The sequence below is a fragment of the Neoarius graeffei genome, chromosome 13 (genome assembly GCF_027579695.1).
Source record: "Neoarius graeffei isolate fNeoGra1 chromosome 13, fNeoGra1.pri, whole genome shotgun sequence".
NCBI lineage: Eukaryota > Metazoa > Chordata > Actinopteri > Siluriformes > Ariidae > Neoarius > Neoarius graeffei.
Genome location: NC_083581.1, coordinates 52,523,987 through 52,549,705, shown reverse-complemented (window position 1 = coordinate 52,549,705; position 25,719 = coordinate 52,523,987). Strand labels below are relative to the sequence as shown.

The following is a 25,719-nucleotide window of genomic DNA, read 5'->3' as shown; positions in this document are numbered from 1 at the left end:
ACACTTCTGTGATGGCAGCATTAATGCAGAAAAGTACACTGAGGTTTTGGAGCAACATATGCTGCCTTCAAGATGACTTCTTCTCCAGGGACAGCCATGCATATTTCAATAAAACAATGTAAAACCACATTCTGCCCACATGACAAAGGCATGACTGTGGAAGAAGAGGGTGCAGGTGCTTGGCCTGTCCCCAGTAGAGAATGTGTGGTGAATTTTGAAACGATAAATGTGACAACATTGATCTTGTAATGTAGCACACCTTAAGACCTGTTTACCGGAAGAATGGGACAAAATGACACTTGAAATGTTTTATCACTTGGTGTCTTCAGTCCCTAAACATCTTTTAAGTGTTGTGAGAAGGAATGACAACATTATACAGTGGTAAATGCTTTACCATCCAACATTTTTTTAAATGTGCTGCAAGAATCAATATTGGAATAAGTGTTTATTTGGTGGGGGACTTATACAATTTGTGAGGTAAAACATCAAATAATGTGCTGTTGTATTATTTTGAGTGCAATATAGGTTAAAGATTACAAATCACTGTTTTCAGTTTTAATTTTAATTTCAACATACCGCCCCAGCAGCACGGTGGTGTAGTGGTTAGCACTATCGCCTCACAGCAAGAAGGTCCGGGTTTGAGCCCCGTGGCCGACGAGGGCCTTTCTGTGCAGAGTTTGCATGTTGTCCGCGTGGGTTTCCTCCAGGTGCTCCGGTTTCCCCCACAGTCCAAAGACATGCAGGTTAGGTTAACTGGTGACTCTAAATTGACCGTAGGTGTGAATGTGAGTGTGAATGGTTGTCTGTGTCTATGTGTCAGCCCTGTGATGACCTGGCGACTTGTCCAGGGTGTACCCCGCCTTTTGCCCGTAGTCAGCTGGGATAGGCTCCAGCTTGCCTGCGACCCTGTAGAACAGGATAAAGCGGCTACAGATAATGAGATGATGAGACATACCGTCCCAATTTTTTCCCTGATTTGGGTAGTGTGTGTGTGTCAGTCAAAAGTTTGTTTTTTCTTTATTTTTAAAGACACTTCATATCTTAAAGTAATGATGGATGTCGTTTCTCTTTACTGAGTTGAGCGGTTCTTGACATAATATGGATTACTACAGTTGTGGAATAGGGCTGTTTACTGATGTTTTATTTATTATTTACTGTTTGGTCTCAAACACATTAAGAAGGCAAGAAATTGCACTAATTAACTTTTGACGACACCTGTTAATTGAAAAGCATTCCAGGTGACTCACTCATGAAGCTGGTTAAGATAATGCCAATAGTGCGCAAAGCATCGTCAAGGTAAACACTGGCTACTTTGAAGAATCTAAAATATGAAACATATTTTGTTTTTGTTTTTTAAACACTTTTTTTGTTTACCACATAATCCCATGTGTGCTTCATATGCTATTTCATAGTGTTGATGTCTACAGTGTTGTTCTACAAACATATGAATGAGTAGGCTAGGTGTGTCAAAACTGGTACTGTACACTCCTTCCCTCATTACTCTCGACATTAAAATAAAATTATGATAAAATCCTTTTGTTTACATATCACAGGTAGGCATGCAAAGAATATCATCAGCATATCAAAACCATAATGGCTTCCGCGTGCGCGTTACTGCGCATGACGGCATTGCTATGACAACGCCAGTACACAAACCCGGTGTGTGAACGCGCGCTTCCGGTTTTTGGAAACTGAAGTTGATTTTATTTGCAGTGGCACAAATTGCACTGGTAAGCTTCTAATCGTGATGACACTGATTATAGTGCGTATTAACTGAGGCTAATGAAAATGTTAATAATAATAATAATCTCATCTCATTATCTGTAGCCGCTTTATCCTGTTCTACAGGGTCGCAGGCAAGCTGGAGCCTATCCCAGCTGACTACGGGCGAAAGGCGGGGTACACCCTGGACAAGTCGCCAGGTCATCACAGGGCTGACACATAGACACAGACAACCATTCACACTCACATTCACACCTACGGTCAATTTAGAGTCACCAGTTAACCTAACCTGCATGTCTTTGGACTGTGGGGGAAACCGGAGCACCCGGAGGAAACCCACGCGGACACGGGGAGAACATGCAAACTCCGCACAGAAAGGCCCTCGCCGGCCATGGGGCTCGAACCCAGGACCTTCTTGCTGTGAGGCGACAGCGCTAACCACTACACCACCGTGCCACCCCAATAATAATAATAATCTAATATTATGACAATATATTGCTTCAGGGAAAATCCCACAGAGTCGCGGCATCATGCATCATTTGCATGTGATTTGTTGCCTGTGGTAACAATTGCCTGCCAAATAAATCAGATACTCATCGGTACTTTATATAATTTAGATGTCCTGGTGTTTTTTAATAATGGTTTACTCACTACTTCAGCGTTTACTGGGGATTCAGCACGTTCTGGGATTTATGCTGCCTTTTTGGCCTCATGGTGGTGTAGTGGTTAGCACTGTCGCCTCACAGCAAGAAGGTTCCAGGTTCGAGGCCGGCGAGGGCCTTTCTGTGTGGAGTTTGCATGTTCTCCCCGTGTCTGTGTGGGTTTCCTCCGGGTGCTCCAGTTTCCCCCACAGTCCAAAGACATGCAGTTAGGTTGATGTGGGGTGGCCTTGGGCTGAGGTGCCCTTGAGCAAGGTACCTGCTCCCTGGGCGCTCTGGTGTGGCTGCCCACTGCTCTGAGTGTGTGTGTTCACTGCTTCAGATGGGTTAAATGCAGAGGATGAATTTCACTGTGCTTGAAGTGTGCCATGTGACAAATAAAGGTTTCTTCTTTTTTTTTGTCTAGAGAAAATAAAGTAGCATGCCTATTCTGCTATTTCGATGTATATGTTTAATATCAGTTTCAAATATAAAATCAGAGCAAATTAACTTTATCCACCACAAATTATGATGCAATGAAAGTTTATTGAGAACCAACCATTCATTCATCTTTTCCAACTCCCAACTCAATTTATTTTCAATGTACTCCACTGATCTGCCTTAAACTAATAAACCTGAATCATCGGCATACAACAAAAGCTTACAAAGACACAGCTCTTTGCATGTCAGTAACATAGGTCAAGAAAAGCAAGGCCCTCAAAATTGAACCCTGTGGAACCCCACAGACAATATCTCTAGGAGTAGAATGAACACCACTGACATTGACTATCTGAGACCGGCCTGTCAAATATGATTGAAACCACTTAATGGATGCACCATTCAGACCAATAGCTTGCAGTTTCATCAGTAAGATCTCATGATCGACAGTGTCGAAGGCCTTCTGCAAATCCAATAAGACCATTCCAGTGTAATTTCCTGAGTCCATCTGCTTCCTAATGAAACATGTGGTCTGTTTAGTATTAGAGAGTTTTGTTTCTATTGCATCACTTTTATTGAAAGCATTGCCATGCTCATGCATAAGAAGGTAATTCTCATTGTCACAGACAATTAGGAGGGGTGAAATAAAGCAACATCTTTTTATGGGCTAATGTCAGTCAGAGCAAATATGCCAAGTAATGGATATGGACATCTCTGGTCAGTCAGTGCTCACTGGGTATGTAATGTTATTCAAATAGCATCTTAAATTACCTTGTTAATTAGTATTAATAGACAAATGTGATGAAGATGTATAGTACTGTGCAAAAGTCTTGGGCACATGGAAAGAAATTATATAGACCAAAAATGGCTTAAAAATAATGAAACTAAATGTTTCAACATTAAAAAATACTATAAATAGCAGTAAGCCATAATAAATGAAACAAAGTCAATATTTGGTGTGAGATGACCCTTTGCTTTAAAAAAATAGTAGTCTCAGGTACTGTACAATGAGTGCAGTTTTATAAGGAAATGAGTTGTAGGTTTTACTGAGCATCTTGCAGAACCAGCCACAGTTCTTCTGGACACTTTGACTGTCACACTCGCGTCTTAATTTTGCAGCAAAACCCAGCAGCCTTCATTATGTTTTCTTTTTTAATCTGAAAAGTGCTCTCTTATGTAATATGCTGCTCAGATAAATTTTTTTTCCTGTAACATTTAATTTTGTGCTGGAAAACGAACGTTTGGAACTCGAAAATGTTTTTGTACTGACTCGATAATGTAGAAGTCATAAAATAGAAATCGATATCAAAGTTTGTATGAAAAAATAGGGTGCCTAAGTCTCTTGCACAGTACTGTATATGCTTTAGTATTAAGTAAAATAATATGGTGATACTAATAAGCCTTTGTACTTTGAAGTGAACAGTTGGTATAACATATGGTTACTTAACATTTCATATCTTACAGAAAAACCTTGAAGCTCTGCTTCGTAGTGCAATTAAGCAAATCGAGATGGAAAAGAAGTGGGGGAACAAAAACAGTGTAGATTTGAAGAAGATGTGCCCTCAGCAAAAGGCTCGATACCTAGCCTATGCTGAGCCCTCCAAAGAGGTACAAGCCTGGATGGCAGCTTCCCACCAACGTGTTGTCTCTAGACTTGCTCATCTAAAAGAGAAAGCACAAGGAAAAAATTCTGTTCAAGATCTGGATTCAAAACTGCACCATGACACACTTATTGGCCAATTAAAAGCTGCTGAAGCAAGGAATAGGATTCGACAGATGAGGCAGCAGTGTCATAACTTGAAGGTAGGTTTGTCTTATAACTTAGGCCTAATGTGACATCATCAATTGCTGTTATATGCTGAATGCATTTTTTTTAAACTTATTTATTTATTTTTAATTTTTGGTTGCATTCCGTTAACCTGCTGTTTCTAACAGGCCCTCATCACCTTCCCTTCATTATTTGTCTTTGGAGAAATCCCCATTGCTTTCCTAAGGACACTTCCATTACTTTTACTAACCCAAGTAATGTTTATTAGCTTGAACTCATGGAGGCACAAGAGATCAAGTTAATATATCTGTAGACTTTCAGAGTTTACAGTCTGATTTAGTTTTCTTTTTAAAACAGCAAAAAAAAAATCATGACCCTCCCCAGGAGTGGTCGACCAACAAAGATTACTCCAAGAGCAAGGCGTGTAATAGTCGGCAAGGCCACAAAGGACCCCAGGGTAACTTCTAAGCAACTGAAGGCCTCTCTCACATTGGCTAATGGTCCACCATCAGGAGAACACTGAACAACAATGGTGTGCATGGCAGGGTTGCAAGGAGAAAGCCACTGCTCTCCAAAAAGAACATTGCTGCTCATCTACAGTTTGCTAAAGATCGTGTGGACAAGCCAGAAAGCTATTGGAAAAATGTTTTGTGGATGGATGAGACCAAAATAGAACTTTTTGGTTTAAATGAGAAGCATTATGTTTGGAGAAAGGAAAACACTGCATTTAAGCATAAGAACCTTATCCCATCTGTGAAACATGGTGGTGGTAGTATCATGGTTTGGGCCTGTGTTGCTGCATCTGGCCCAGGAAGGCTTGCCATCATTGATGGAACAATGAATTCTGAATTATACCAGTAAATTCTAAATGAAAATGTCAGGACATCTGTCCATGAACTGAATCTCAAGAGAAGGTGGGTCATGCAGCAAGACAATGACTCTAAGCACACAAGTCGTTCTACCAAAGAATGGTTAAAGAAGAATAAAGTTCATGTTTTGGACTGGCCAAGTCAAAGTCCTGACCTTAATCCAATCAAAATGTTGTGGAAGGACCTGAAGTGAGCAGTTCATGTGAGGAAACCCACCAACATCCCAGAGTTGAAGCTGTTCTGTACGGAGGAATGGGCTAAAATTCCTCCAAGCCGGTGTGCAGGACTGATCAACAGTTACCGGAAACGTTTAGTTGCAGTTATTGCTGCACAAGGGGGTCACACCAGATACTGAAAGCAAATGTTCACATACTTTTGCCACTCACAGATATGTAATATTGGATCATTTTCCTCAATAAATAAATGATCAAGTATTATATTTTTGTCTCATTTGCTTAACTGGGTTCTCTTTATCTACTTTTAGGACTTGTGTGAAAATCTGAAGATGTTTTAGGTCATACTTACCGGTATGCAGAAATATAGAAAATTCTAAAGGGTTCACAAACTTTGTGTGTGTGTGTGTAGTATATATACTCTATCTATCTTTAAGCAATGCAGTATGAAGCACACCGAGTGACACTACGTATAAACTTGCTACAGCTGATGCACTCCATCACATTCCGCTTTGAAATTTAATTTCATTTTACAACATACTCACAAGACATGTGTTAACATGTGAGACGTTTAATAGTCTCTTACCGTACCAGCACACTGGCTGTAATTAAAGTTTAATCAAGCTGTAAGCTGACACATCAAAACACTCATAACCTGCACACTTCCTCGCTGATGGTGCACTTTCCACACCCATGCTTGAAAACTCTTAGGTTTACAATGCAATAGTCAGAAATGCCTCATTTCTCTTAGAATTTTTAAGACTCTCAAATCCATCCATCCATCTTTCCATCCATCCATCCATAGCTGAAATATCCTTGTAGCTGTAAAAATGGACTTCCAATCCCAGGACTGTCAGAGGGCCACTGTCACATCCGCTGCCCATTCTCTGTCACTTGCATGTTCATTCACTGCACTAACCATAACTAACCCAGCAATACAACTCCCATCATGCTCCACACTGCTCTCCGTCACCTTAGTATTAATTATGGACACCAGTTCTCAATCCCAGTCATGCTATTTAAGGACTCTGCACACACACACACACACATTCACTGTGAAGTATTGTTCTAGTACGTCTGTTCATTACCAAGCCGTTTTGTTTCTGCCTGTGATTATTGCATCTGACCTGCGCTCATTTTGTGGCTTTGATATTTTGGATTACCCTGTTTATGCCTGTTTGTAAATCGCCTGACCTGTACCTGTTCATTGACTATGTCTCTGCTTGCTGGTTTAGATTTGTCTGCTTGTTTGAACTTTTATTAAAACCCATCTCAACTGCACTTGCATCCTCTTGTTCCGAGCTTGGTTTTCGTGACAGCCACTTTTTGGTCAACACCCTGAACTTTCAATTGTGGCGTACAATTGAGAGAGGATTACATTGCAATTGGATGAATTGTTTTGGATAAAAGCGCCTGCCAAATGAATAAATATAAATGTAAATCATTATGCACTTGTGAGTCATGGCAGGCAGTTGTTAAATGTGGTCTAAGTGATAGTTTGGTCAAAAAGAAAACTTGTGGAATCACCAACCAACCTGAACAAATAAATAAATAAATAAATAAATAAATAAATAAAAATTGAGTGTGTGATGATTTAGATGTGCACTTAAAAGTGCAATAGAAATAAACTTAACACTTTGCATGATGCTAACCTGGCAGGACTTCCCCACCTATAGGGGGTGGACATCATCTCATCTCATCTCATCTCATTATCTCTAGCCGCTTTATCCTGGTCTACTGGGTCGCAGGCAAGCTGGAGCCTATCCCAGCTGACTACGGGCGAAAGGCGGGGTACACCCTGGACAAGTCGCTAGGTCATGGTGGACATCATCACACACTCTAATAAAAAAAACATTATTTGACTCATTTGTACAACCCCGATTCCAAAAAAGTTGGGAGAAAGTACAAATTGTAAATAAAAATGGAGTGCAATAATTTACAAATCTCAAAAACTGATATTGTATTCACAATAGAACATAGACAACATATCAAATGTCGAAAGTGAGACATTTTGAAATTTCATGCCAAATATTGGCTCATTTGAAATTTCATGACAGCAACACATCTCAAAAAAGTTGGGACGGGGCAATAAGAGGCTGGAAAAGTTAAAGGTACAAAAAAGGAACAGCTGGAGGACCAAATTGCAACTCATTAGGTCAATTGGCAATAGGTCATTAACTTGACTGGGTATAAAAAGAGCATCTTGGAGTGGCAGCGGCTCTCAGAAGTAAAGATGGGAAGAGGATCACCAATCCCCCTAATTCTGCGCCGACAAATAGTGGAGCAATATCAGAAAGGAGTTCGACAGTGTAAAATTGCAAAGAGTTTGAACATATCATCATCTACAGTGCATAATATCATCAAAAGATTCAGAGAATCTGGAAGAATCTCTGTGCGTAAGGGTCAAGGCCGGAAAACCATACTGGGTGCCCGTGATCTTCGGGCCCTTAGACGGCACTGCATCACATAGAGGCATGCTTCTGTATTGGAAATCACAAAATGGGCTCAGGAATATTTCCAGAGAATATTATCTGTGAACACAATTCACCATGCCATCCGCCATTGGCAGCTAAATCTCTATAGTTCAAAGAAGAAGCCATATCTAAACATGATCCAGAAGTTCAGATGCCTTCTCTGGGCCAAGGCTCATTTAAAATGGACTGTGGCAAAGTGGAAAACTGTTCTGTGGTCAGATGAATCAAAATTTGAAGTTCTTTATGGAAATCAGGGACGCCATGTCATTCGGACTAAAGAGGAGAAGGACGACCCAAGTTGTTATCAGCGCTCAGTTCAGAAGCCTGCATCTCTGATGGTATGGGGTTGCATTAGTGCGTGTGGCATGGGCAGCTTACACATCTGGAAAGACATCATCAATGCTGAAAGGTATATCCAGGTTCTAGAGCAACATATGCTCCCATCCAGACGACGTCTCTTTCAGGGAAGACCTTGCATTTTCCAACATGACAATGCCAAACCACATACTGCATCAATTACAGCATCATGGCTGCGTAGAAGAAGGGTCCGGGTACTGAACTGGCCAGCCTGCAGTCCAGATCTTTCACCCATAAAAAACATTTGGCGCATCATAAAATGGAAGATACGACAAAAAAGACCTAAGACAGTTGAGCAACTAGAATCCTACATTAGACAAGAATGGGTTAACATTCCTATCCCTAAACTTGAGCAACTTGTCTCCTCAGTCCCCAGACGTTTACAGACTGTTGTAAAGAGAAAAGGGGATGTTTCACAGTGGTAAACATGGCCTTGTCCCAACTTTTTTGAGATGTGTTGTTGTCATGAAATTTAAAATCACCTAATCTTTCTCTTTAAATGATACATTTTCTCAGTTTAAACATTTGATATGTCATCTATGTTCTCATCTCATCTCATTATCTCTAGCCGCTTAATCCTTCTACAGGGTCGCAGGCAAGCTGGAGCCTATCCCAGCTGACTACGGGCGAAAGGCGGGGTACACCCTGGACAAGTCGCCAGGTCATCACAGGGCTGACACATAGACACAGACAACCATTCACACTCACATTCACACCTACGGTCAATTTAGAGTCACCAGTTAACCTAACCTGCATGTCTTTGGACTGTGGGGGAAACCGGAGCACCCGGAGGAAACCCACGCGGACACGGGGAGAACATGCAAACTCCACACAGAAAGGCCCTCGCCGGCCCCGGGGCTCGAACCCAGGACCTTCTTGCTGTGAGGCGACAGCGCTAACCACTACACCACCGTGCCGCCCATCTATGTTCTATTCTGAATAAAATATGGAATTTTGAAACTTCTACATCATTGCATTCCGTTTTTATTTACAATTTGTACTTTGTCCCAACTTTTTTGGAATCGGGGTTGTATATAAACAGCAGGGGTGTAATGCAATGTGCTGTATCTGTATCGATTTTGTGCTCTAAATATCTGTGTCTGTATGTGTGTTCAGATTCAAGCTCTAAGTACACATGGCCAACACTGGAAGCCTTTTTATCATCCCCCATCCAAATGAAGTTTGGCAGGAGATATAGAAACGGGTTCCATCCGTCCGTCCGACTGTCCGTCTGGTCACATTTTCGTTTCTGGGTCATATCTTCAAAACTACTGAAGATATCTTCATGAACCTTTGTAAACATATCAAGCAACATCTGAACTGGTGCCTTTTGCTATTTTGGATTTTTGAAAAAAAAAGTATTTTTCAAATTTTTAAATTAAATATAGATTTTGACTTAGTTTCTAAGAGCAATGTTCGTTTCTGGAGCATATACCGAAAACTATTCATGATACAGATTTGAAACTTGGTATACATGTTAACAAGGTGATGTACATGTGATTTTTCATACTAAGAAATTTGAGAAATTTTAATTTTTCATGTTTCCATGGAAACAATTTCAGACTTAGTCTCTCAGGTTAGCCTTAGGGGTAGGTTTTGTTTCCAGAGCAGAACTTGAAAACTATGAGTGGTATGGTCTTGAAAGTTGGTATATGTGTTGATTAAATAATGTATATGTGCCTTTTGAAGGTCCTGGGTTCGAGCCCAGCGGCTGACGAGGGCCTTTCTGTGTGGAGTTTGCATGTTCCCCCCATGTCTGTGTGGGTTTCCTCCGGGTGCTCCGGTTTCCTCCACGGTCCAAAAGCATGCAAGTTAGACTAATTGGTGGCTCTAAATTGACCGTAGTTGTGAGTGTGAATGGTTGTTTGTGTCTATGTGTGTCAGCCCTGTGATGACCTGGTGACTTGTCCAGGGTGTACCCCGCCTCTTGCCCATAGTCAGCTGGGATAGGCTCCAGCTTGCCTGCGACCCTGTAGAACAGGATAAGCAGCTACAGGTAATGGATGGATGTGTGCTTTTTGATACTAAGAAATATGAAAAATTTTAATTTTTAGCTCACCTGGATCAAAGGTCCAGTGGGCTTATGCCATGGGCTGCTGAGGTCAGTGTAAAGAGGTAGGGTTGGTTTTCTGCAGCAGAACTTGAAAAATGTGACAAATAATATCTTGAAACTTGGTATACAGTTGGTATATAGGGTGGGGGTTATAGATAACTCTGTCTTCTTGTTAAAAAAATATGATCTCTACCACTATGTCCCCAGAAACACTGGAAAACATTGGAACAAACTCAGATATTCCAGCACATAATTTGAGTTTATAATCGATCTGATCTAGAGATATATATTTTTGTATCTGCCCCTCCAATATATTTAACTAGTTCTATTTCCCCCCAAAAAAATATCAACAAACTTGCAGAATAATTTAACATTGCTGTAAATGCCGTGTGCATGCCTACTTCACACAGTACCATGAACTTCATATCTGATTGTGGCTTATGTCCTCAAGAAAGTAAAAACCTCTATCTCATCGATTTTTTGATGCATCTTGCAGAATCCCAGTTCCTATCAATTTGTATCTGTTCAGAACACATTATTTGTCCATTCCAAATAATTAGCTGCATTTGGGTAAAGGTCCCGAGTAAATAGAATTATTCTGAGTTGAATAATTCAGTAATAATAGCAGCAATAGCATAATGAGTCTGAATTAAAAATATTAAGCATACAAATCAAATTGAATCTGCATGAATGGAGTACTTGAAGCATACAATTCTGACTTCAAGTACTGGGTCATGCTTCCTAGCTGAGTCTAATATTTGCAATTCCGACAGCATTTCCCACTATTGCTTTAAGATGGCTATTATTCTTTTTATAGCTATGCAATATTCCCTTCCTTGTTAGCCTTGTAGCTCCAATCCAAAACCTAAGAGTTAAATAATGTTTACCGAACTTTTGGATGAATTATCTTTTTAAATACAGCAGGCTTGTTGTAAAGCTGGAGGGATGTAGCTCCCTATGAATAAGGTTGGGCAGCTTAGCCATAGCATGTGTGAATCTTTGGAGAGGTGCTGCAGAAAGAAATGAATAATTGCCTTTAAACCCAATACTGTGTTCTGCATATTGCTAGATGCGGGAATTTAACCTGATGATTTCGAGCCAGGCCAACGTGCAGAGTGCTGTGCGCTTAGAGCTGCTCCTGGCAAAGGAGAAACAGAGGAATAATGCAGACAGCCTGGACCAGCTACAGGTAACTTGGTGTCTGCTGCAATGAAATAGCTTACATGAGCTACATATTTAAAAAGCAAGTGTGTTTTCCCCAAAATGTTTTTCACCTTATTTTTTATGTTTCTGATTATTCTTATTCTTATAGTCTACATAGCAACATTGAATATAAAGTAAAGCCCTCGCATCTATGAAGGTTTTCTAGCATCTGCCCATTACTTTGAACAACTTGTAAGTCACAGTGACAGGGCTTCAATATGCGGCACCACTCTTTCAAATAGCTTCAGCAGTAGGAAAACTAATGAAGCTCCTCACAAGAGTGGCGAAACATTTTCAAGGTTTGAGTCCAGACACTTTAATATTAAATACTGCTTGCAAATTCTGCTCACTTATTTCCCACTGCCATAACTCACACTGCACTCAGCTGTCAGCAGACAGATGCAAATGGTGCAGTGAGTGTAATGTAAAAGAACTAGGGTGTGTTTGATGTGAGTCAGTGTACACACACACACACACACATATATGAAGCAATTCTTTGGCTCAGTGAATATCAGTGATATTCACTGAGCCTGAGGCAAATAATTATTTTAGTATAAATATGCAGGTGATTATTTAAAAAAAAAACTTAAATCATGTGACGGAGTGCCCGTCACTATAGTTGAGTATGTGCTTTGACTGCCATACTAATGAGCCTAGCTCTTTGGTGTTGTGGTCAGGGTGCAAGTTTGGTATCCTGTAGACCTGGGTTCAAGGCAGGATAAGGTGACTGTTCTCTTGCTTTGCTACAGATGGTGTCAGAAGTGGGATGGCTTGCTGGAAGGCGATTGGAGGTGTGCCTTGTATATGAGCAATATACAAGGCACTCCTCCGATAAGCAATACAAGGGACCCCCAGGATAGGTGGCCCCTGTGTGAGGGACCCCAGAGATGGGTGAAGCACAAGTGGGTGGGCACTCTGGTATAGGAGAAGTATGGCTGAGGGATGCCTGTGTGCGTGAAGTGCACGGGTGTGCCTCCTGAAGGGGAGGGTAGTGTGACGGAGTGCTCATCATGACAGTTTAGTATGTGCTCTGACTGCCATACTAATGAGCCTGGCTCTTTGGTGTTGTGATCAGGGTGCAGGTTTGGTATCCTGTAGACCTGTGTTCAAGGCAGGATCTCTCGCTTTGCTATAAATCATATTTTTTAAAAATAATTTATTTCAAACTTCAAAAGCGGCATGCAGATGTAATGCACACAGACTTGTGTCACTTATCCATGCCGACTCACATAAAATACTTTGTTCTGAAATAGATAAAATAAATCACAACTCCACCTTACCTTTGAATAGTTTTAGACCAAACTTCGTAGCATTTTTAGGGCTTTTAGGAGCAGCATTTTCTTTCATAATTTGCAATTCTTCCTCGTTTACGGTGACAAACCGATTAGCCACCATTTTGCGGAGGTGCTTGAGGTGATTAGCGAGAAATAGTCTGAATTTCTCAAACCATCAGTGTGCGTGATTTCCTATAATCACCTGTGTGTTTGTGTATATATATATATATATATATATATATATATATATATATATATATATGGATCTGAAAGCAGTTTAGCCAAAAGGAAGTAAATATTAATTAATCAGAATTAATTGGGCAGCACAGGTGTCACCTCACAGCAAGAAGGTTCTAGGTTTGAGCCATGCAGTCGGCAGGGGCCTTTCTGTGTGGAGTTTGCATGTTTCTCCCCGTGTCTGCGTGGGTTTCCTCCGGGTGCTCTGGTTTCCCCCACAGTTCAAAGACATGTGGTTAGGTTAACATGGGGCAGCCCTGGCCTGAGGTTGGGCTGAAGTACCCTTGAGCATGGCACCTAACCCCCAACTGCTCCCCAGGCACTGTAGCATACCTGCCCACTGCTCTGGTGTGTGTGTGTGTGTGTGTGTGTGTGTGTGTGTGTGTGTGTGTGTGTGTGTGTGCTCATTGCTCACACGTGTGTGTGTGTGTGTGTGTGTGTGTGTGTGTGTGTGTGTGTGTGTGTGTGTGTGCTCATTGCTCACTTGTGTGTGCATGTTCACTGCTTCAGATGGGTTAAATGCAGATAAGGAATTTCACTGTGTGCTTAAGTCTGTGCTTGAGTGTATGTGTGATAAATAATGGCTTCTTAATGTGCACTAAAACAGAGGTATGTCTCAGTTACACACAATTCCGACTTAAAGCTAGGGTAGGCAAAGTTGGAGAAACCAGCAAGAGTATGCGAGATCTTGAAAGTATCGAACTGAAAAATCCAAACCCCACCATTCAGGCCTCCCTCTAAAGCTGCTCCTCCAAAACATGTGAACACTGCACTGACTGATTACTGCTGGAGGATGAGTCCATGCAAGAGAGCATTGGGGAGAGGAGTATAGCACACTGTTGTCATATCCAGCCACCTCATGTCTCATTCACATGTAAGAAAACACAGAACATTATTATAATTAATGTAAATAACGAACATGACTATTGTTAGTGTTCACAGCTGTTCACTAACTTGCTAGCTTTAGTAACATGTCTGCAATATGTCTGCCTCACCTTGTGGAAGACTCTGGTCATGTGCAATGTAAACAGGCAGGTAGGCCATCCCGTCCTTTTATTCGGACTGTATGAATGATAGGACAAGCGGTTTACAGCCCTGTGACTGCCAGAGATGACATATTTTTTCTTTTTATTTTCAGAGCATCTGATTTAATCATTGCTGTCAGTATGTAAAGAGAATTTCAAGAAATAGAACAAACAAAATGCTTCTAAAATCTCATTATCTCTCGCTGCTTTATCCTTCTACAGGGTCGCAGGCAAGCTGGAGCCTATCCCAGCTGACTATGGGCGAAAGGCGGGGTACACCCTGGACAAGTCGCCAGGTCATCACAGGGCTGACACCTAGACAACCATTCACACTCACGGTCAATTTAGAGTCACCAGTTAACCTAACCTGCATGTCTTTGGACTGTGGGGGAAACCGGAGCACCCGGAGGAAACCCACGCGGACACGGGGAGAACATGCAAACTCCACACAGAAAGGCCCTCGCCGGCCCCGGGGCTCGAACCCAGGACCTTCTTGCTGTGAGGCGACAGCGCTAACCACTACACCACCGTGCCGCCCTGCTTCTAAAATTCAACCCCAAATCAGAAAAGGTTGGGATGGAATCTTGAAATTGAATTTAATTTCAATTTCAAGATTCCATCCCAACCTTTTCTGATTTGGGGTTGAATTTTAGAAGCATTTTGTTTGTTCTATTTCTTGAAATTCTCTTTACATACTGAAAACAATGATTTGTAAATAATCTTTGACCTGTATTGCATTCAAAACAATACAGCAGCACATTATTTGATGTTTTAATTCATGCATTTTTTTTTCAAAATAAACACATTTCTATCTTGATTCTTGCAACACATTTCAAAACAAAGATGGGACGGTGAAGCATTTACCACTTTATAATGTTTCCATTTCTTCTCAGATCAATTAAAAGATGTTTAGTGACTGAAGTTACAAGTGATGAAGTGTTTCAGGTGTTATTTTGTCCCATAAACTTTTAACTGGCATTTCTGGATGTAACTCCATATTGTAGTGCTTGACAAAGGTTTGCCAAAGTAATCCCGAGCCCACGTGGTTATATCAGCTATAGATGAATGATGGTTTTGATGCAGTGCCGTCTGAGGGATCGGAGATCACAGGTGTTCAGCTTAGGCTTGCGCCCTTACCCTTTATGCACTGAAATTCCTCCAGAGTCCTTGAATCGTTTCATGATATTATGCACTGTAGAGGGTGAAAAATCCAAATTCCATCGTATCTTCCATTAACGAACATTGTTTTTAAACATTTCAATAATTCTTTCATGCATTTGGTGACAAACTGGAGATCCTCAGCCCATCTTTGCTCCTTAAAGACTAGGTATTTCCTGGATACTGATATTGTACCCAATCATGAGTACAATCACCTGTTGACATCACATGTGTTGCAGGTCTCAAACAGGAATGGATGTTTATTAACAAATGAAATCAAGTTGACCAGACAAAACGTGGAATGTCTTGGGTTCATGCTATCTGCAATGAAATACAAGTCAAAGTAAATGTAGAAATCAATACTTTTCTTTTTTTATGATTTGCATTTTATATACTGTCCAACCTTTTCTGATTTGGGGTTGTAAATTGCCTCCTCTAGCTTTAGGTTGCTATCCAAAAATACCGTACATAGTGTTGAAATCTTGAATGTTCAGATCCATTAGTTCCACCTGACAAAGCTCCACAGATGTGTGGTGAAACATCTATTTAGAAAAAAAAGCCCAGTCATCTTAACTTACAACTACTGAATGACTTCAATGCCTGAAAACATTCATGAGTCTAATTAAATGTGAAATGTGTCTTACAACCCCGATTCCAAAAAAGTTGGGACAAAGTACAAATTGTAAATAAAAACAGAATGCAATAATTTACAAATCTCCAAAACTGATATTGTATTCACAATAGAACATAGACAACATATCAAATGTCGAAAGTGAGACATTTTGAAATTTCATGCCAAATATTGGCTCATTTGAAATTTCATGACAGCAACACATCTCAAAAAAGTTGGGACGGGGGCAATAAGAGGCTGGAAAAGTTAAAGGTACAAAAAAGGAACAGCTGGAGGACCAAATTGCAACTCATTAGGTCAAGTGGCAATAAGTCATTAACATGACTGGGTATAAAAAGAGCATCTTGGAGTGGCAGCGGCTCTCAGAAGTAAAGATGGGAAGAGGATCACCAATCCCCCTAATTCTGCGCCGACAAATAGTGGAGCAATATCAGAAAGGAGTTCAACAGTGTAAAATTGCAAAGAGTTTGAACATATCATCATCTATAGTGCATAATATCATCACAAGATTCAGAGAATCTGGAAGAATCTCTGTGCGTAAGGGTCAAGGCCGGAAAACCATACAAGGTGCCCGTGATCTTCGGACCCTTAGACAGCACTGCATCACATACAGGCATGCTTCTGTATTGGAAATCACAAAATGGGCTCAAGAATATTTCCAGAGAACATTATCTGTGAACACAATTCACCGTGCCATCCACCGTTGCCAGCTAAAACTCTATAGTTCAAAGAAGAAGCCGTATCTAAACATGATCCAGAAGCACAGACGTCTTCTCTGGGCCAAGGCTCATTTAAAATGGACTGTGGCAAAGTGAAAAACTGTTCTGTGGTCAGACGAATCAAAATTTGAAGTTCTTTATGGAAATCAGGGACGCCGTGTCATTCGGACTAAAGAGGAGAAGGACGACCCAAGTTGTTATCAGCACTCAGTTCAGAAGCCTGCATCTCTGATGGTATGGGGTTGCATTAGTGCGTGTGGCATGGGCAGCTTACACATCTGGAAAGACACCATCAATGCTGAAAGGTATATCCAGGTTCTAGAGCAACATATGCTCCCAGTCAGAGGACGTCTCTTTCAGGGAAGACCTTGCATTTTCCAGCATGACAATGCCAAACCACATACTGCATCAATTACAGCATCATGGCTGCGTAGAAGAAGGGTCCGGGTACTGAACTGGCCAGCCTGCAGTCCAGATCTTTCACCCATAGAAAACATTTGGCGCATCATAAAACGGAAGATATGACAAAAAAGGCCTAAGACAGTTGAGCAACTAGAATCCTACATTAGACAAGAATGGGTTAACATTCCTATCCCTAAACTTGAGCAACTTGTCTCCTCAGTCCCCAGACGTTTACAGACTGTTGTAAAGAGAAAAGGGGATGTCTCACAGTGGTAAACATGGCCTTGTCCCAACTTTTTTGAGATGCGTTGTTGTCATGAAATTTAAAATCACCTAATTTTTCTCTTTAAATTATATATTTTCTCAGTTTAAACATTTGATATGTCATCTATGTTCTATTCTGAATAATATGGAATTATGAAACTTCCACATCATTGCATTCCATTTTTATTTACAATTTGTACTTTGTCCCAACTTTTTTGGAATCGGGGTTGTACTACAATATTACCCCAGTAACTCCAATTCCCACTTGGTACCCCAATTCATGCCAGGCATGTAAGTGGAGCGTCACAACAATGTAAGTGAAGAATCTTCAATCCAGACTATTTGTCTTCTGCACACATTTTAATCAAAAAAACTCCCATGTTCAACCATGTCAAGGAAATATGGGAGATTGGACCAGCTGAAGATGGATATTGGTTTTTTTTCCTTTAGTCATTCATCGATATGGGTCATGTTATAACAAGTTATCTTTCTGATAAAGCTTCAGTCTGAAGGCATAACCAGCATTGCTGTCATAACCAGCAATGTTTTGTGTTCCAGTTTGACAGTTATAGCTGTATCTCCATAATAAGGGCATACAAAGGGCTTCTGCCAGAATAGTGGTCTTTGTTAGAAACTGCTTGTATGTGCTTGCAACAAAATAGTACTTTCCTTCATTGTAGAGATAGTTGTTCATTACAGGAACATATTTTTTATGTAATAAATAAGCAACCTCCGAATGTTTTCACTTCAAAATGTTCTCCCTCTTTGTTTTAGCAAAATACACGTACTTGTTCAGCTTTGTAAAGAAATTTTAAACATTTAAACTTGACATTTTCCTTGGAAATACCAGTGTTTTGTTTTGTGAATATCACTTTGGGTTTTTTAAAACACTGTATACTTAATATAAGCTGTCAAAGTTGTCAGAACTATTAGAGTAGTCAACCATATCACTGATACTGAGTAAATCACATTTAAGTTCATCACTGTCAAACAAAAATGTTATGGGAATATACGGTAGGTGAAGTTAATGTAAAGCTAGTATATTACTCCGATAAACCATGCACTGAGAGGCTGTGGTTGAAATTTTGTATTCTCTAAGGTGACTGATAGAGTACTATTTTGTGAGGGGCGCAGCCCTGAAGAAAATAGTACTATGCCAGTCACCGAAGAGACTCCATAATCACTGGTGCCTCTCAGTGCATGGTATATTCAATTTATATCATCAAAATATTCCAAACTAAATGTTAACTACACAGAATTAGAAATAAATCTTTAAAAAAAAAATACCGGAGGCAGCCATGTTTGTTGTTTATGTCGGCATGCCCTTCGACGTGCACATGTGTAATGTACCATGCTATCGCCTGCCTCACAAGGCATGATCATGATGCGTAGCTCTACACACAGAGAAACGCTCACAGAGCCACAGATGTGACTCGAGTCAGCCATATAGCTTGAAATTGTGATGTCAGTTCATGGTATATCCAGGATATACCATGATTGACTCATACCATATCCATTTTTTTTTACATCATGAGATACATTGCTTAATCAATGGTAGAACTATTTTATGTCACGTGAGCCATCCTTAGCCAATCCCTGAACGGGAATTTTTTTGATGAGGGATATAATACTATTTAATTACTATGTATTATTATTATTATTATTATTATTATTATTATTATTATTAGTTCTTGTTGTTGTTGTAATAGTAGTAACATTGCATGAACAAGAATAGCAGTCATATTACCACTGCCAACTAGAATGCTCCCAACAGCAATGCTGTACACAGAATTGACTCCTTGTTCCAGGCCCAAAAGTAAGTGCAGAAATGCCGCTTTTCCACTACAAATGCGGCTGAGCCGTGCCGTGCTGAGTCGAGCTGAGTCGAGCTGAGCGGGGCTGTTGGAGTTGCATTTCGACTACAACCGCGCTGAACCGTGCTGGCTGGAAGTGGGTGGACACATTGGGTGGAGTTAGCGAAAGTGGGTGGACGTCACGTGATGTCGTTAAGCAGCGCAAACAGTGACATCAGTGACAGTGGCGGAACAAGTCAGAGCCGGGCCGGGGGCGGGGCAAATGACCGGGCCCTTTATTAAAGCTTATCATAACATCATTTTAGGCTACAAAATGTCCGCAACTGCGGTGTTTACCAATTTCAACACTACCGGGTGCAACTATGTTATTTAGTACATCAAGTCCTTCAAACGAACATGTAACTCAGAAATAAAAAACATTAGGATACTGTACATGGCTCATAATAAAACATCAATAGCCTATACTGCGCACATTATTTGAAGGGCATACGAATGAGCGCTCAGAGGTTGCAACGGTGACAGGAAGAGTCAGAAATAAAAGGAGGGCGGTGCAAACCTCACTGAATGCACTGTGTTTACCAATTTCAACACTACGGGGTGCAACTATGTTATTTTGTACATTAAGTCCTTCAAACGAACATGTAACTCAGAAACAAAAAAACATTAGGCGACATACTGTACATGGCTCATAATAAAACATCAATAGCCTACTGCGCGCATTATTTGAAGGGCATACGACGAGCCTTGCGCTCCGCGAACTCGTCCACGATGTGATCTTTTCAGCGGTAGTCTCACGACCCGAATAGTAAACAATAAACATGGAGGACATGGAGTCGTTAGTGTTGCTGGTCTTGGTGCTGTGGCTTGTTGTCACCGACAACGCCAACAGATACTGGCAAGAGCGTATAGATGAGGCGAGGCGCATAAGGCTTCAGAAATTCTCGTAATTCTTCTTCTTCCGGGTTTGCAGTGTTTACAGATCCCAGCGTGCTCGCGGGGCGTGTGTGGGCATGTGAGGACACTCCTCCTCACCAATCAGTGCACAGGGGAGTGTCTGCTCACGCCCCCAACCTCACTCAGCTCGGTTTGGCTCGCTTCAGCCCCACTCCAAAACGGTGCGAGTTTTAGGGGCTAAGCAGGGCTGAAACGAGCCGAGTCGTGCTGGTTTTTGGTAGTCGAAACGCGTGCCGTGTCGGGCTGAAGTGAGCTGAAGCGAGCTGAAGTGAGCTGAAAAAGGGTAGTGGAAAAGGGCCATAAGTCTACATAAAATAAAATATAATAATATTTTAAAAATCCATTTGGAACAAACAACATTAAGAAAACATGGCTATTTATAGCACCCTAAAAGAGTTCATCCATCCATCCATCCATTATCTGTAACCGCTTATCCTGTACAGGGTTGCAGGCAAGCTGGAGCCTATCCCAGCTGACTACGGGCAAAAGGCAGGGTACACCCTGGACAAGTCGCCAGATCATCGCAGGGCTGATACATAGACACAAACAACCATTCACACTCACATTCACACCTACGGTCAATTTAGAGTCACCAGTTAACCTAACCTGCATGTCTTTGGACTGTGGGGGAAACCGGAGCACCCGGAGGAAACCCACGCGGACACGGGGAGAACATGCAAACTCCACACAGAAAGACCCCTGTCGGCCGCTGAGCTCGAACCCAGAACCTTCTTGCTGTGAGGTGATAGCACTAACCACTACACCACCGTGCCCCCCCCAAAAAAAAAAGATTTGGTTAAAGAATATTTTAAAATGATCCAATATGGCAGCAAAAAGAGTTTCATTATTGTTACATGAAAAACAACTTTTTTTAGAACTATATGCAACATTTTTGCTAAGAATGTACCATACTGCGCTATCAGCCGAAGCCTAAAACAAGGGCAGTGTGATGTGCCACTATTGCACCTCTGACACACAGCATGTGGTTTGAACAGTCTAAAGCTGTGGTTGTACAACTGAATGCAGAACTTCCAGGGAGGTTTTCTTTAGAACTAGTATAGTTTTCTCTTTTGCTTATTTCATTGTTAAGAACCAATCGCAAAGTTGCCTTCTGGCATGACCCCACGTGGGTAACCCATTAAAGATCACACTACATTATGCTCATCCTCTGGCCATTCTTTTCAACCCAAGTGTCCTATTTGGCCTAGTGGTCCTCCACTCAGTCATCAAACCACATACACTGTAGTTTTGCTGCACTGCCCTTGCATTTGTCTCCAACATGGCAAAGGCACTCAGTCTTCCTGTTCCGTGGGCTCAGCAGCCAAGCCTTTTGCCCATTTCTGCACCTATTTCCTCCTCGAGGGCTCCACAACTGTGTCTGCTGTTCACTTCTCTCCCTGCTGCAACCATGTGGCGTCAGAGGAAGGATAATAAATAGGCAGCGGTATTTATATCATCTGTGAGCTTCATGCACAGCTATAGTTATTATGCTGTAGTTAGGGAAAGGCTCTGTAAGTGATGAATGAAGATTCCAATCCCAAACAACTACAGCATCAATCATTGTCCATCACCCAATTTCACCAAGGCCTGGAAAACAAACAGCTCTCCATCATGCTCTGCAGTACAAGTGGTTGGGAAAGTTCAACAATTCACAAGTCCTCAACAAGAAAATGGCCAGTAGATGAGTGTGTTGTTTCAGGGAGCTTTTATAGCCTACCCAAGTGGGTCATTATCAGCTTTGCTATTGGTACTAACTGAGGTGTCATGGACACAAGAAGTCCATGTGCTGATGTTTTGATTTCTGGTTTGGTTGAATCACAGCCCTTCATAATGTCATTGGTTCATGAGCTGATTGTGTTCGCCTGTGTTACTCCTAGATTAGTTTGTTATACATTGCTGTTTCTTTGTAGCATTGTGAAGTCTTATGGTGTATTTCTGTAGATTTATTTCTATGCCTTGTTTTCAGAAGTGTACTTCCTGGTTTTGACATTTGATGAACACCATCAACACCGATTATACTTCTTGTTTGGCTCTAAATAACACAAGGAAACAGGCAAATGGGAATATTATACTGGTTCCAATGAAAAAAATGCCCTTGTGTTTTTTTTTGGGGGGGGGCAGAACAGTTGTAATGGAAGTGTAACTGTGACACATGTGACACATCAGTCAATCAATCACACTCCAGAAACTCGTCCGGTGTAAATTCACCTTAATTTTGAAGGTATCCTCTTAAACTCTAAGCTTATTATTCAATTCATCTTAAAACATTATCACCAACTACTTAAAGGTTATTCCATTAAATAGTGTCATACATGAGCCATGTACGACAAGATTGAGTGGAATAACTGTTTTATTCTATCCACATTCACTGGATTCACTGGATTGCCACTTGGGCAGCACAGTGGTGTAGTGGTTAGCACGGTTGCCTCACAGCAAGAAGGCTCTGGGTTCAAACCCAGCAGCCGGCAAGGGCCTTTCTGTGCGGAGTTTGCATGTTCTCCCCCTCTCTGGGTGCTCCGGTTTCCCCCAAAGACATGCGGTTAGGTTAATATGGGACGGCCTTGGGCTGAGGTGCCCTTGAGCGAGGCACCTAACTCCCAACTGCTCCTCGGGCGCTGTTAGCATGGCTGCCCATTGCTCTGGGTATGTGTGTGTGCTCATTGTGCATGTGTGTGTTCACTGCTTCAGATGGGTTAAATGCAGAGAGGAAATTTCACAAGTGTGTGATGAATAAAGTTGTGCTTTCTTTCTTTCTGGATTTTGAGAAACAGAGCATTTTTAATTTTTGGAAATTTGATAAATAAAAACTTCCGTACAAAACGTCCGACAAAAATAATTTCCGCTTAGAATGTAAACAAACCGGCAAAATCTCATCTCATCTCATTATCTCTAGCCGCTTCATCCTGTTCTACAGGGTCGCAGGCGAGCTGGAGCCTATCCCAGCTGACTACGGGCGAAAGGCGGGGTACACCCTGGACAAGTCGCCAGGTCATCACAGGGCTGACACATAGACACAGACAACCATTCACACTCACATTCATACCTACGGTCAATTTAGAGTCACCAGTTAACCTAACCTGCATCTCTTTGGACTGTGGGGGAAACCGGAGCACCCGGAGGAAACCCACGCGGACACGGGGAGAACATGCAAACTCTGCACAGAAAGGCCCTCGCCAGCCACGGGGCTCGAACCCGGACCTTCTTGCTGTGAGGCGACAGCACTAACCACTACACCACCGTGCCGCAAACCGGCAAAATGACAGGAGCAATTTGTGAAAAAATGCTATAATAATAATTCTTGAAAAATAAAAAAAATGTACATTCTTACATTCTATAATTTTATTCCATATTTTGTTGCTTTTTTGTATTTTTGGGGGTTTTGTTTTCGAGTAGAGTTTTTATTTTATCCTTGGTTGGTTCAGCAACGGGGCGGCACGGTGGTGTAGTGGTTAGCGCTGTCGCCTCACAGCAAGAAGGTCCTGGGTTCGAGCCCCGGGGCCGGCGAGGGCCTTTCTGTGTGGAGTTTGCATGTTCTCCCTGTGTCCGCGTGGGTTTCCTCCGGGTGCTCCGGTTTCCCCCACAGTCCAAAGACATGCAGGTTAGGTTAACTGGTGACTCTAAATTGACTGTAGGTGTGAATGTGAGTGTGAATGGTTGTCTGTGTCTATGTGTCAGCCCTGTGATGACCTGGCGACTTGTCCAGGGTGTACCCCGCCTTTCGCCCGTAGTCAGCTGGGATAGGCTCCAGCTTGCCTGCGACCCTGTAGAAGGATAAAGCGGCTAGAGATAATGAATGAATGAATGGTTCAGCAACATGCTCCGCCATTTTCTTCTTCTACTTCTTCTTTAGGGTTTTTTTTGGTGGTTGGCAAACCAACTTAAAAGTGCATTACTGCCACCGACTGGGCTGGAGTATGGAACAGGAGATACGGGGAGTTGACGGACTATATTCTTCTAGCTATTTCTGATTTTTTTAAAATACTTGATAACAAAGTGATATATCTGACTTGATGCGCACCCCTATTTTGTTTTTCACTACTCGTGGTATATGAGCTGATATCCTAGTAGAAGAGTAGCCAATCAGAGTCCATGATTGCTCATATCCAGTGAATGTGGATAGAATAATATGAATTATTCTGTAACTACAGTGAAATTAATTGACAGGTTATGTGGGTATGAATGTAAGTCTTGGCCTGCCAATGGCTCATGCTAGCAAGCAATAGTCACCAGACTATTAAATCATTGAAACATTTGTGACCCCATACCATACTATTTCTATATGCAGTTTGTTCTCTGTCGTTTAAGCTTTTTTACACACTCACTGGTTGTTTTCTTGGTTTAAAGATGTTTCACTTTTATTTATTGCTTTACAGAGACGGAGAGTTGAGGAAATTCTGGAGGATGAGAAAGGCCTAACCATAATCAGAAGATAAGTGGAGGCATAAAGGAGAAAACGGATCTATATCCACTTTCCAGTCAATGCTATGAAAATTGTGAAATACAGAAACAATATTATATATGCATTCTTTGGTTCCTTTTTTAAAAAAAAATAATAGCTGGCAGAAGCATACATTAATATTTTAGCATGGGTTAATTTTTTTTACTGTCTTTACATGCTACAGTCATAATTCAATACTTGGATCAGGATATAATAATAATAATAATAATAATAATAGCCTGTTGGAGCTACATAACAGGAACTCATTTCTGCAAGAACCTCAGTATGATCTTCACATTCAAGCAACAATCTAATGCAATTCAGAATGCTAATCAGGATGCTTAAATCTCCATTTGCCTTATGATGCTTAAAATGGCAATAGCTGTATGATTTCATATCATTCATACATATTAGTTTAATAACTCCCTTACACACACTAACAAAAACCACAATCATTCACAATTATCATTCCTTGTATCATTTTATACGGTAAAAAACAAAACTAGATCATAAATTTGGTCTGTTATGATATAGGCTATAAATACTTCACTGTCACATTCAACATTATCACCTTTTTTACATTAGTTACGTTGGTCTGGCCTTGATAATACAGAAAGAAACCTGCATGCAGAGAGATTTGGAAAATGAATTGTGCACCATTTTAAACAGGATAAGAGCTAATAGAAAATACACTCTGGACAGCAAAATTCTGCTGCTCGTTGTCGATGCTACAGTCGATACACCTCAGCATGCAAGGCACAAGCTATCATCAAAGCTAACTAAAATCAATCCTTAATTAATACAAGCTAGAAACCCAGCACATTCTTTATTGTACCTGCTATAAATCAGGCTTTCATTGTACTGCATTGCCAAGATGTGTGCATCTACAGTGAAACAGAGCTCTACTGACACCAAGTGGCTATTACACTGATCCTTCAATTCCTGTTCATTATAGAGTATGAATAAATATTTCTTTAAGTGCTTGAAACCATGAATTAAAGCTGGTTAATGCCTAAAATCTGCTTGCTTAAACTTGTATAAACATATATATATATATATATATATATATATATATATATATATATATATATATATTGTTCAGTCATAA

The 25,719-nt window shown here is 41.1% G+C and overlaps 1 protein-coding gene across 1 annotated transcript; it reads left to right on the top strand.

The window, feature by feature from the left end:
- The first annotated feature begins 4,307 nt into the window (after positions 1-4,307).
- On the top strand, positions 4,308-24,606 carry LOC132895931 (protein LKAAEAR1-like). Its single transcript, XM_060936671.1, has 3 exons — positions 4,308-4,601; positions 11,562-11,681; positions 24,547-24,606. The coding sequence occupies exons 1-3, from the start codon at positions 4,308-4,310 to the stop codon at positions 24,604-24,606; spliced, it is 474 nt and encodes a 157-aa protein (XP_060792654.1).
- Positions 24,607-25,719: the final 1,113 nt, after the last annotated feature.

Coding starts and splice junctions, on each gene's coding strand:
- LOC132895931 (XM_060936671.1), top strand. CDS start 4,308: ATGGAAAAGAAGTGGGGGAACAAAAACAGTGTAGATTTGAAGAAGATG. Junction 4,602..11,561: donor AGCAGTGTCATAACTTGAAG/GTAGGTTTGTCT, acceptor GCATATTGCTAG/ATGCGGGAATTTAACCTGAT. Junction 11,682..24,546: donor ACAGCCTGGACCAGCTACAG/GTAACTTGGTGT, acceptor ATTGCTTTACAG/AGACGGAGAGTTGAGGAAAT.